General features: G+C 51.0%; 1 protein-coding gene across 2 annotated transcripts in view; it reads right to left on the reverse strand.

The window, feature by feature from the left end:
• Positions 1–12,919, reverse strand: part of LOC121003200 (phosphatidylcholine transfer protein) — a 35,121-nt gene extending 22,202 nt beyond the window's left edge. For both annotated transcript variants that reach the window (XR_005779439.1, XM_040434852.1), the window contains exon 1: positions 12,769–12,919. Coding sequence is in view for 1 of the 2 variants with exons in the window: in XM_040434852.1 (XP_040290786.1) it covers positions 12,769–12,897 (129 nt within the window). In the remaining variant the exon portion in view is untranslated. The remainder of the gene's footprint in view (positions 1–12,768) is intronic.
• Between the last annotated feature and the right edge of the window lie 1,488 nt (positions 12,920–14,407).

The raw sequence follows: 14,407 nt of genomic DNA on the forward strand, positions 1-14,407 counted from the left end.
AAAATGGTAAATGAGACGGGCCTACCGGCTCATCCCCTTTCTTTTTTAGACCTGGCGTGAGCGGGGAGAAGTCGCAGATAGCAACGCAACTATCTGTGGTGCCGCAATCTGCACCTGAAATACTCCTAATATAGGCTTATTTCAGCTTTATAAATTATTATTATTATTGACTTTTTCCAGTTAAAGATGTAGTGAGGAACTAAAGATGGAGGGCGTATATCTCGTATACGCAGCCAGTTTGTGATATGGGTACTAGGGATCGACCGATTATCGGAAGTACCGATATTATTGGCCGATATTCAGGATTTTGTACATTATCGGTATCGGCATCTAACCTTGCCGATATACCGATAATGCGTATAAAGCAAATACTAGTGAGCGCTTCCATTACAGCGTCAGGACGTAGTGCACGTACTATGACCTGACACTGCACGCTGTCAGGTGATAGTGCAGCGTGGGCCGGAAAACACAGGGGGGGCGAGACGCCGGACCCAGAGATGAAGAGGAGCCGCGGCGCAGGAGAGGTGAGGTCTGATAGGGGTTAATAATGGTCTGATCTGAGGTCTGATAGGGGTTAATAATGGTCTGATCTGAGGTCTGATAGGGGTTAATAAAGGCCACCCAATTATTACCGGACAGAAATAAATCACGAAAATATTGACTCGCAAAACGTGGAGCCACCAATATCACCAAAAAATTTAACCACAATCTTCACGAAGTGAAAATCGAAAAAACTTTATTGACAATGTGTAATAAGTACATGCATAGTAACAAGAGGCAGCACAAAGGTGGAACACAAGGATGAGGAAAAGGACCCAAGAGGGGGCCGAAAGGTCAGCACACCAAAACCAGGGAAAAGGATAATGCAAATGAAAAGCACCAAGATGCCTGTAAGCAGTAAGCCCCGGGCAAAAGCTTGGTGGTTTGTGTTGCCTCTTGTTACTATGCATGTACTTATTACACATTGTCAATAAAGTTTTTTCGATTTTCACTTCGTGAAGATTGTGGTTAAATTTTTGGGTGATAGGGGTTAATAAAAGGTCTGATCTGAGGTCTGATAGGGGTTAATAAAAAAGGTCTGATCTGAGGTCTGATAGGGGTTAATAAAGCTCTGATAGGGGTTAATAAAGGGCTGATCTGACGTCTGATAGGAGTTAATAAAGTCAGTGAGGAGGGGGGGGGATGGTGTGGAAATTGCCATTTGGCACTAGTATATTATAAATGTAAATTATAAATTGACTACCAACTAGGGGTGGGCGATATAGACGATATAGGCGATATGCGATATAAAATTTGTCCCACGATATGGATTTTGAGCATATCGCCTATATCGCCGGACCGCGATATGATCGCGCTCTCTGCGCGCACCATCTTCTCCTGAGCCGGCACAGTGGAGAAGGAGAGAGTCCCTCCCTCCCCACTGTGCGCGGCTGCCGCTGACCACCAATGACAAGATGAGGAGGGGAGGGACTGACCGTAAATCATTGAGTTTTCACGATCTCAGTGAGCGCGTGAAAACTCAAATCCGATGGTATATTCTAACCCCCAGGCGTTCCCATGGTGACGGGGACGCTTGCCTGGGGGTTAGTTAGAATATACAGGGCCACGCCGCTGACAGTAGAACATTTAAAAACTAATCAGTAACTTTAACTTTATTCATTGGTGATCTCTTTACTGTATACCTTACTAGGTCTTAGCTCCGGTAACAGCAGGCAGTGCGGGCGGGCGGCGCTCACTCACTGACGTCACGCGCCTGCTCCTCCCACTGTGGATGGCACCGTTTAGGGGAGGGGGGGGGGATCTGTGGATGGCACCGTTTAGGGGAGGGGGGGGGGGTCTGTGGATGGCACCGTTTAGGGGAGGGGGGGGGATCTGTGGATGGCACCGTTTAGGGGAGGAGGGGGGGGATCTGTGGATGGCACCGTTTAGGGGAGGAGGGGGGGGATCTGTGGATGGCACCGTTTAGGGGAGGGGGGGGGGGTCTGTGGATGGCACCGTTTAGGGGAGGGGGGGAACTGGGGATGGCACCGACCGTTTAGGGGAGGGGGGGGATCTGGGGATGGCACCGTTTAGGGGAGGGGGGGGGATCTGGGGATGGCACCGTTTAGGGGAGGGGGGGAACTGGGGATGGCACCGACCGTTTAGGGGAGGGGGGGGGGGACTGGGGATGGCACCGTTTAGGGGAGGGGGGGGATCTGTGGATGGCACCATTTAGGGGAGGGGGATCAGCTCCCTGCTGTTGTGTGCACAAAGCACAGGGCAGCAGGGAGAGTGCAAAGTCCTATTCACCCTAATAGAGATCTATTACGGTGAATATGACAAGGGTTCTACGTTCTAGCCCTTAAGGAGACTAATAGTTATTAAATAAAAAGTAAAAAAAAGTTTAAACACACCCCCCCAAATATAGAAAACAATATATCGCAATATATATCGCATATCGCGCATGCTTAAAATTATATCGCAATATAGATTTTAGGCCATATCGCCCACCCCTACTACCAACTAAGGGCTTTATTAATTTATAATATACTAGGGCCAAATGCAAATTTCCACCACCTCAGTGACTACCAACTAATAGAATATATATTATGAGATATAAAATATCGGTATAAATTATCGCCTATCGGCCTGAAAGTTTACAGATTATCGGTATCGGCTCTAAAAAAAAAAATCAATATCGGTCGATCCCTAATAGGTACACACCTGGATTATAGAAAGGCAAAAGGGATGATTGCCCAGTGTCCTCCACCTACCTTCAGAAGACAGACATGGGACTTTTACTGTCAAATCGTGCGGCCAGTGGCTGCCAAAGGTGAGAACGGGTGGCCCTCAAGCAGCCATCCTTGCAGTCCGGTCGCACCCTTAGGCCACCTTCACACATTGTGGAATATGTGCAGTTTTTCCACACGGATTCCCATGCGGAAAAACCACCGCGTATTTCAGTACCGGCAAAGTGTGCGAGATTACACAAATCTCATGTACACTTTGCAGATTTTTCCCATGTCAAAATTGACCTCTTTGACGTGATGGAGACGCTATGGAGAACGACCTCTTGCCGCGCAATACCTCAGTGGTTGCATAAAGTGAACCAAATATACGATATTGAAGGGATAGTCGCATTATCTCAACATACTCAGAATAGATTTAGGACACTCTGGGCCCCATGGGCGACCTATCGCAATTCAACTCCTTTCCTCAATCTCATGTCGGAGGAAAATTAAATCGCAAACGGATACTGATAGAAGTATAAGAGTTCCTCCTGTCCAATATTTCTGTATCCGCTCTTTTTGGAAAGAAACCATGTTTCTGGAGCACGCTCTCCTCCCTTGTGTAGTCAATCACCAGTACACATCTACTTTGGTAGCAGACCTCTCACTTTTAGTTTGGACCTCCTACTCTTAATGGGAACCTGTCATCAACTTTATGCTGACCTCACTGAGGGCAGCATAAAATAGTGACAGAAATGCTGATGTCAGCGATGTGTCATTTATGAGCTAAAAGTAAGTGGTTGCTGAGAACCAGCATCATAATCATTGGAGCTCAGGCCTTGAAAAGAGTCACGGCCACCTGAGAAGAGTCCTGGTTATTCCTAATCTCCTGCTCTCTCACCGATCTGCTGATGACTGGCAGGTCTCTCCTAGAAAGAAAGGGGGAAAACTAGGTAGAAGACTGTCAGTCATCAGCAGGTGGGCAGGGAGAGCAGGAATTTATGGGTAACCAGGACTCTGATGTTGGTTCTCGACAACCACTAATAAATGACAGACCTCTGAAATCAACTCACCTGTTACTACTTTATACTGCCGTTAGTATGGGCAGCATGAAGTTGATGACAGGTTCCCTTTAAATGGAGAACCTCTGATAGTGAAGTGTATATCCAGATACACACTTTGACATCTGCAGCACGGAGATCGGGCCGCCTGAGCTGGCAAACTGCAAAAAAATGCAGCTGGATCTACGCTTGACCCCATTATACCTAATGGGGACGACGGGAATTCCGTTTGCTTGAGGCAGTGGCGGATCCGGAAAATTCCGGAAGGCTGTTCTGTCGGAATCGCGGACACAGATATGAAAGTAGCCTTACTGATGATCTATCCTCTGAATAGGTCATCAGCATCTGATCAGCGGGGGTTCCAACACCTGGGATCCCGGTCATTTTCTTTTCACTTCACACATACTTGCTACTTTGTGCGGTCACATAAAATCCCAATAAGATATATTTAGGTTTGTGGGTGTAGCGTGAAAAAAAATGGGGAAAAGTTCAAGGGGTGTGAATACTTTTTCAAGGCACTGTACGTGACATGAGGCTGCGGGAGGGTCAGGCAGGGTAGCGGATAGATGAGCTGACCCCGAGATCTGCACCGTCTAACAGATCAGCAGCAGGAAAGCCGCTTATTCCAATCAGTGGCAGAACGATAATCCCTTTTCTTAGGGATGAGCGCTCGTCTTCAGGTCAAAAGGGCAAGAAGCAAAATCTCATTGTGTGAACACAGACGTAAGAGAACATGAAAATGATATCGATGATTGCAGACCCCGTCACATTGTCACCCTGGGATCTGCCGGACATCCGAATCTACCGGTAACCATGGTAACAACAGTTGATTAAAAGCATCCATATCCATCAGTTATGTCATAAATACTTGACCTTTGGGGGTCCGACTGCTGGACCCTCATCAATCAGAGAACGAATCAATGGGGAAGCTGTGTACCCAGTTGCTCTCTTAAAGGGATACAGCATCACTTTCTGATCAGTGGCAGGTCCCACCAGTCCTGATTCTGTGTCACCAGCACCTCACCTGGCTGTGTAAGGAACTACAGTCAGACCCAGGGAGGGCAGCACTGTGCAGCCCCTCGGATCAGTGGGGGCCTAGTGATAAGCCAGCACTTTATGAGATGTGACTACCCCTTTAAGGAGGACCTGTTCCCTCTTCTTAAAAGGGTTATGCCAAGTTTAGAAGTTATTCCCTATCCACAGGAGGGAAGGGGGGATAAATAACTGGTCATGGGGGTCTGACTGCAGGGACCCCGACCTAGTCTGAGAACAGGGGTCCCGTTCCCCCATGATGGAGAGGCTTAATGAATTAAGTGACATGGGCAACCTGCCGCTCCATCAGATAGAACGGGGAGCCTGTTCTCGGGACTGGTGGGGGTCCCAGCGGCTGTGGATAGGGGAGAACTTGCAAACTTGGCACTGCCCCTTTCACTGCCTGTAGTCCCCATGAAATAAAGGTGAAACATCTTTTCTTGGAAATCTACGCTGAGCCGTTCCTCTGTTATTCACCCCGGAAATGTAAGAATAAGGCCGTGCTGTTGCCCGTAAATTGTGGGCCACAATGCACCAACACTGACCGTGGGGCAGCCGCAGCGGATCGCAGACCCATTCACTTTAATGGGTCTGCGATCCGCCCGTTCCGCAAAAAGAGAGGACACGTTCTAACTTTTTGCGGAACGGAAGTACAGGACGAAACCCCACGGAAGCACTCCGTAGTGCTTCCGTAGGGTTCCGTTCCGTGCTTCCGTTCCGCATCTCCAGATTTGTGAAGTGAATGGGTCCGCATCCGTAATGCGGAATGCCCACCGGACGTCGCATTGTGACACCATGGAAAAAATGTTGCTCAACTTTTCTGTGACAGATGTTGCCGTGTAGCCGAACCTTTAGGCCTCATGAACAGGAGCATATTGTTGGCCCGTGTCCGATCTGCATTTTTTGTGGCTCGCACACAGATCCATTCATTGCTAGGGGTCCGCCAAAAAAATACGGACTGAACACAGATGTCACATGTGCCGTCCGCGTCCGTGCGGCCAGGCTGCAAATTATAGAACAGGTCCTATTCTTGTGGACCAGAACAGGCTTCTTTACAGTGGGTCCCGAGAAAATTGCGGGATGCACACGGACCACATCCGTATTTTGCAGATTTGTGATTTTCAGACCGCAAAACAGATACCGTCGTGTGCAGGAGGCCTTAGGCTGGAGTTACACAGCGAGAGCAAGTCTCAGAAAACTCATGTGACCAACAACATCTGCGCGACTTGTCTACAACTGGTTGTCACGCGGCTATTTTACAGCTGTGATTCGGTAGTAAAAGCTCTGGAAAATAGCGGAAAAGTCAGAAACACTGTCCAGTCACTGTCCACTAGTCACAACCCAGTCACCATCCAGTCACTGTCCACTAGTCACAACCCAGTCACCATCCAGTCACTGTCCACTAGTCACAACCCAGTCACCATCCAGTCACGGCCCACCAGTCACATTCCACCAGTCACGGCCCACCAGTCACATTCCACCAGTCACATTCCACCAGTCACATTCCACCAGTCACATTCCACCAGTCACATTCCACAAGTTAAAGCGAACCTTTCACTTTGATTTCACTTACTAAACTATCAAAAGTACCTTATAGATCATCCTCATTGTGTTATCATACGGTCTTGTCCCGCTTTTCTGCCATGTATATGCATGAAAAAATCACCTTATAAAGTACTCTTCTCCAGCTCCACAAGTCACGTTAGAAGTCAAGGGGGTCGCCCTTCCCTCACTCCTGCTGTAACTCCCCTGCCATGCAGTCTAATTGACACCCGGCCCAGTCGTCGGGACCGCGCTTGTACAGGCGGCGCATGCGCCGGACTCAAGCGCGATCCTGTAACTGAATCGTGCATGCGCCGTCCCCGATGCCTGCCTGCCTGTCTGTCTGTCTGTCTGTCTGTCTGTCTGTCTGTCTGTCTGTCTGTCTGTCTGTCTGTCTTCTCTTCCTCACGCGCGATTCAGTTACAGGATCGCGATTGAGTCCGACGGCCCATGCGCCGCCTGTACAAGCGCGGTCCCGGCGACTGAGCCGGGTGTGAATTAGACTACATAGAGGCGGGGTTAGGGCAGGGGAGTTACAGCCTGGAGTGAGGGAAGGGCGACCCCCTTGACTTCTACCGTGACTTGTGGAGCTGGAGAAGAGTACTTTATAAAGCGATTTTTTCATGCATATACATGGCAGAAAAGCGGGACAAGACTGTATGATAACACAATGAAGATGGTACTTTTGATAGTTTAGTAAGTGAAATGCAGGTGAAAGGTTCGCTTTAAAGCCCACCAGTCACCATCCAGTCACAGCCCACCAGTCACAGCCTACCATTCACGGCCCACCAGTCACCATCCAGTCACAGCCCACCAGTCACGGCCCACCAGTCACAGCCCAGTCACATTCCACAAGTTAAAGCCCACCAGTCACTATCCAGTCACAGCCCACCAGTCACATTCCACCATTCACGGCCCACCAGTCACCATCCAGTCACAGCCCACCAGTCACATTCTACCAGTCACCATCCAGTCACATTCCACCAGTCACAGCCTACCATTCACGGCCCACCAGTCACATCCCACCAGTCACAGCCCAGTCACCATCCAGTCACAGCCCACCAGTCACATTCCACCAGTAACGGCCCACCAGTCACCATCCAGTCACAGCCCACCAGTCACATTCTACCAGTCACCATCCAGTCACATTCCACCAGTCACAGCCCACCATTCACGGCCCACCAGTCACCATCCAGTCACATCCCACCAGTCACCATCCAGTGACATTCCACAAGTTACAGCCCACCAGTCACCATCCTGTCACATTCCACCAGTCACAGCCCACCAGTCACATTCCACCAGTTACAGCCCACTAGTCACAGCCCAGTCACCATTCAGTCACATTCCACCAGTCACAGCCCAGTCACCATCCAGTCACAGCCCACCTGTCACATTCCACAAGTTAAAGCCCACCAGTCACTATCCAGTCACAGCCCACCATTCACGGCCCACCAGTCACCATCCAGTGACATTCCACAAGTTACAGCCCACCAGTCACCATCCAGTCACATTCCACCAGTCACGGCCCAGTCACAGCCCACCAGTCACATTCCACCAGTTACAGCCCACTAGTCACAGCCTAGTCACCATTCAGTCACATTCCACCAGTCACAGCCCAGTCACCATCCAGTCACATTCCACCAGTCACGGCCCACCAGTCACCGCTCACCAGTCACCATCCAGTCACAGCCCACCTGTCACAGCCCAGTCACATTCCACAAGTTAAAGCCCACCAGTCACTATCCAGTCACAGCCCACCAGTCACATTCCACCATTCACGGCCCACCAGTCACCATCCAGTCACATTCTACCAGTCACCATCCAGTCACATTCCACCAGTCAGAGCCTACCATTCACGGCCCACCAGTCACCATCCAGTCACATCCCACAAGTTACAGCCCACCAGTCACCATCCAGTCACATTCCACCAGTCACAGCCCACCAGTCACGGCCCACCAGTCACAGCCCACTAGTCACAGCCCAGTCACCATTCAGTCACATTCCACCAGTCACAGCCCAGTCACCATCCAGTCACAGCCCACCTGTCACATTACACAAGTTAAAGCCCACCAGTCACTATCTAGTCACAGCCCACCAGTCACCATCCAGTCACATTCCACCAGTCACCATCCAGTCTCAGCTCACCAGTCACATTCCACCAGTCACAGTCCACCAGTCACGGCCCAGTCATGGCCCATCAGTCACCATCCAGTCACAGCCCACCTGTCACAGCCCAGTCACATTCCACAAGTTAAAGCCCACCAGTCACTATCCAGTCACAGCACACCAGTCACATTCCACCATTCACGGCCCACCAGTCACCATCCAGTCACATTCTACCAGTCACCATCCAGTCACATTCCACCAGTCACAGCCTACCATTCACGGCCCACCAGTCACCATCCAGTCACATCCCACAAGTTACAGCCCACCAGTCACCATCCAGTCACATTCCACCAGTCACGGCCCACCAGTCACGGCCCACCAGTCACATTCCACCAGTTACAGCCCACTAGTCACAGCCCAGTCACCATTCAGTCACATTCCACCAGTCACAGCCCAGTCACAGCCCACCTGTCACATTCCACAAGTTAAAGCCCACCAGTCACTATCTAGTCACAGCCCACCAGTCACCATCCAGTCACATTCCACCAGTCACTATCCAGTCACAGCTCACCAGTCACATTCCACCAGTCACAGTCCACCAGTCACGGCCCAGTCACGGCCCACCAGTCACCATCCAGTCACAGCCCACCTGTCACAGCCCAGTCACATTCCACAAGTTAAAGCCCACCAGTCACTATCCAGTCACAGCACACCAGTCACATTCCACCATTCACGGCCCACCAGTCACCATCCAGTCACAGCTCACCAGTCACATTCCACCAGTCACGGCCCAGTCACGGCCCACCAGTCACCATCCAGTCACAGCCCACCTGTCACAGCCCAGTCACATTCCACAAGTTAAAGCCCACCAGTCACTATCCAGTCACAGCACACCAGTCACATTCCACCATTCACGGCCCACCAGTCACCATCCAGTCACAGCCCACCAGTCACATTCTACCAGTCACCATCCAGTGACATTCCACAAGTTACAGCTCACCAGTCACGGCCCACCAGTCACATTCTACCAGTCACCATCCATTCACATTCCACCAGTCACAGCCCAGTCACGGTCCACCAGTCACAACTCACCAGTCACAGCCCACCAGTCACGGCCCAGTCACATTCCACCAGTCACAGCTCACCAGTCACGGTCCACCAGTCACCGTCCAGTCACAGCCCACCAGTCACGGCCCACCAGTCACCGCCCAGTCACCATCCAGTCACGGCCCACCAGTCACGGCCCACCAGTCACCATCGAGTCACATCCCACCAGTCACAGCCCAGTCACCATCCAGTCACAGCCCACCAGTCACATTCCACCAGTCACATTCCACCAGTCACGGCCCACCAGTCACCATCCAGTCACAGCCCACCTGTCACAGCCCAGTCACATTCCACAAGTTAAAGCCCACCAGTCACTATCCAGTCACAGCCCACCAGTCACATTCCACCATTCACGGCCCACCAGTCACCATCCAGTCACAGCCCACCAGTCACATTCTACCAGTCACCATCCAGTCACATTCCACCAGTCACAGCCTACCATTCACGGCCCACCAGTCACCATCCCACCAGTCACCATCCAGTGACATTCCACAAGTTACAGCCCACCAGTCACCATCCTGTCACATTTCACCAGTCACAGCCCACCAGTCACGGCCCACCAGTCACATTCCACCAGTTACAGCCCACTAGTCACAGCCCAGTCACCATTCAGTCACATTCCACCAGTCACAGCCCAGTCACAGCCCACCTGTCACATTCCACAAGTTAAAGCCCACCAGTCACTATCTAGTCACAGCCCACCAGTCACCATCCAGTCACATTCCACCAGTCAATATCCAGTCACAGCCCACCATTCACGGCCCACCAGTCACCATCCAGTGACATTCCACAAGTTACAGCCCACCAGTCACCATCCAGTCACATTCCACCAGTCACGGCCCAGTCACAGCCCACCAGTCACATTCCACCAGTTACAGCCCACTAGTCACAGCCCAGTCACCATTCAGTCACATTCCACCAGTCACAGCCCAGTCACCATCCAGTCACAGCCCACCAGTCACATTCCACCAGTCACGGCCCACCAGTCACCGCTCACCAGTCACATTCCACCAGTCACGGCCCACCAGTCACCATCCAGTCACAGCCCACCTGTCACAGCCCAGTCACATTCCACAAGTTAAAGCCCACCAGTCACTATCCAGTCACAGCCCACCAGTCACGGCCCAGTCACCATCCAGTCACGGTCCACCAGTCACGGCCCACCAGTCACAGCCCAGTCACCACCCAGTCACGGTCCACCAGTCACAGCCCAGTCACGGTCCACCAGTCACAGCCCAGTCACATTCCACCAGTCACGGCCCACCAGTCACGGCCCAGTCACCATCCAGTCACATTCCACCAATCACCATCCAGTCACAGCCCACCAGTCACGGTCCACCAGTCACAGCTCACCATCTAGTCACATTCCACCAGTCACAGCCCAGTCACAGTCCACCAGTCACGGTCCACCAGTCACAGCCCAGTCACAGCCCACCAGTCACATTCCACCAGTCACAGCCCAGTCACGGTCCACCAGTCACAGCCCAGTCACCATCCAGTCACGGTCCACCAGTCACGGTCCACCAGTCACGGTCCACCAGTCACGGTCCACCAGTCACGGTCCACCAGTCACGGTCCACCAGTCACGGTCCAGTCACATTCCACCAATCACCATCCAGTCACAGCCCACCAGTCACCATCTACTCACATTCCACCAGTCACAGCCCAGTCACCATCCAGTCACATTCCACCAGTCACGGTCCACCAGTCACAGCCCAGTCACGGTCCACCAGTCACAGTCCACCAGTCACAGCCCACCAGTCACGGTCCACCAGTCACGGTCCACCAGTCACAGCCCAGTCACCATCCAGTCACATTCCACCAGTCACGATCCAGTCACATTCCACCAGTCAGAGCCAGCAGAGGATCCCAAAACCGGAATTAAACTGATCCGTTTAGATTTTGCACATCAGGGTGCATCTGTTCCATTAGGACGCATTTGTGTGAAATTAAAACGCAATAAACCGGGTTTTTTTAGGCTCCTAAAGAACCAGATCCGTCAACCATTGACTTACATCATTTTTAATGACAGATCCAGTTTGGTCTGTTTCTATGAGTGGACACAAAACCGCAGTTTGCAGCGGACTAAACGGGAAACAACGCAAGTGTGAAAGTAGCCTAAGACATTGATGGTATATTTTAGCAATATGTCATGAAAATGGTGCCCACCAGTCACCATCCAGTCACAGCCCAGTCACCATCCAGTCACAGCCCAGTCACGGTCCACAAGTCACCATCCAGTCACAGACCACCAGTCACGGTCCACCAGTCACCAGTCACAGCCCAGTGACCATCCAGTCACATTCCACCAGTCACGGTCCACCAGTCACGGTCCACCAGTCACCAGTCACAGCCCAGTGACCATCCAGTCACATTCCACCAGTCACGGTCCACAAGTCACCATCCAGTCACAGACCACCAGTCACAGCCCAGTCAAAGCTCACCAGTCACGGTCCACCAGTCACCGCTCACCAGTCACCATCCAGTCACGGCCGGCAGAGGATCCCAATACCGGAATTAAACTGATCCGTTTTGATTTTGCACATCAGGATGCATCTGTTCCATTAGGACGCGGTTGTGTGAAATCAAAACGCATCACTAAATACATTGAAAGTCAATGGGTGATGGATCTGTTTTTTTAAGGCTCCTAAAGAACCAGATCCGTCACCATTGTCTTACATTGTTTTTAGTGACAGATCCGTTTCTATGACTGGACACAAAACCACAGCTTGCAGCGGACTAAACGGAAACGTTGATTTCCGGTACGGAGACAACGGAAAACAACGCAAGTGTGAAAGTAGGCTAAGACATTGATGGTATATCCTAGCAATATGTCATGGAAATGGGGCCCGAAGTGAACAGAGAGCAGCGGCGCATGCGCAGTGCGCTCTCCTTCACTTCGGGGGGCCCCGTTCTGGAGAGAGGCGCAGGTCTCTATATGACATTCATGGCGATCCCAGCGATATGTCATCACAGTCTGAGATAGGAATACTCCTTGTTCCAGATTTTATACATTCCCCGTATTCCATGAAGTAGAGGGCCCCCTGTTTTGTAATGGGGGCCCCAGAGTTACTTTGTTAAGCCCATCTGCAATATCCAAAAGTCCAACACCATAGAAAGCAGAGCAGAATGGCGTCCTTTCCCTGATCTGTAATGCACACCATTCACTCCTCAGCGTTATCGCTGCGTTTACCGTTGATGTGTGTGAATACCTGGTCGTACAGCCGGTATATCTGAATGCCCATGCTCTCCGTGAACAGCTCCCACCCGCCGGGCAGCGCCCGCTCATCCAGCTCCCTCCAGGCCTCCTGAAACTGCTCCTCCGTGAACCCGAGCTCCATGATCCCTGCCACAAAGACGGGTATTGACAGGTCGCCGGTGACGTCACCGTTCGAACCGCGCCGCAGCCAATGGCGTAGCTCGCCGGTGTTAAAGTTGGCCAATCAGGGGACAGCGACCACTTCCGTGTTTTGCTGCTGTGCTGAGCGAGTCCTGCCGCGTACAGCGCTGTGTACACAACGTGTATATACTGACAGAAGGAGCAATTCACCATATCTTTTAAGGGTGTTTTCTTATTCATTTTCTTTTGACTGTATAGGAGGGCTTTAATGTTAAGTTTCAGTTTGTCCAGTAGAGTGCTAATCCTTAAGGGGTTAAGGAGCAATCCAATTTTGATGGTTTTAATTTTTTCTTAATAACCTGTCTATTTTTGGGCATTCGAGCTCATGCACACAACCGTATGTATTACGGATGACGTCCGTGTGCATTCCGTATTTTGCAGAACGGAAGGGCCGGCCCCTAATAGAACAGTCCTATCCTCGTCCGTAATGTGGACAATAAAAGGACATGTTCTATTTTTTATTTTTTTTTGCGGAATGGACATACGCAAACGGAATGCGCTTTTTTTTGCGGACCCATTTGAATGAATGGTTCTGCAATTTGCGGAACGGCACGGACAGCCATTGATATAACTGCCTGTTCTTGTCCGCCAAACAGACGAGAATAGGGCAGGTTATATTTTTTTTTGCGGATCACGGAACAGAGCAACGGATGGGCACAGCACGCAGAGTTCTGTCTGCATCTTTTGCGGCCCCATTGAAGTGAATGGGTCCAATCCGAGCCGCCAATACTGGTCGGATGCGGACCAAAACAACGGCCGTGTGCATGAGGCCTAAGGCTAGGGTTACATGGTGACATGTAAGAGAGTATTGAAAACTTCGATTTGGTTGCTAAAACAATTTTTCATCACGAAGTGCATTTGTTTAAAAGTAGTGGGCGCAATGATTGGGAGCGATGATTGCGCCAGTCCCCGTCATTGTACCCATCACATGCTGCGTTCATCGCTGATCGCGGCCTCTGACATTAATAACAGTGTAAGATAAAAAAAAATGAATAAAATATCACCTACCTCATCCATTTGATCGCAAAAAGACGCCATCTTGATTGTAGATCCAGCGTGAAATCAAGCGTGACCCGTGATCGGCCGGTGTGGTGACGCCATACATCACAGCGCGCGGGATCTTCATTTTCCGCGCTCAAATGGTTGAGGTGAGTATGCTCAACGCTAGCGACATGTGACGTCAAGCAACAAAAAAGGGTGAAAAATTGCGCAACATTTTTTGTAGTGATAGTCAATGGTGTTGTACTGCACCAGGTGACTGTGATTTTCCTTTTAGGGTCCATTCACACGTCCGTATGTGTTTTGCGGATCCGCAAAACACGGACACCGACAATGTGCGTTCCGCATTTTGTGGACCGCACATCACCGGCACTCTCGTAGAAAATGCCTTTTCTTGTCAAGAATAGGACACGTTCTATTTTTTGGCGGAACGGAAGTGCGGATCCGCGGAC

Source organism: Bufo bufo, chromosome 6 (assembly GCF_905171765.1).
Source record: "Bufo bufo chromosome 6, aBufBuf1.1, whole genome shotgun sequence".
Classification (NCBI taxonomy): domain Eukaryota; kingdom Metazoa; phylum Chordata; class Amphibia; order Anura; family Bufonidae; genus Bufo; species Bufo bufo.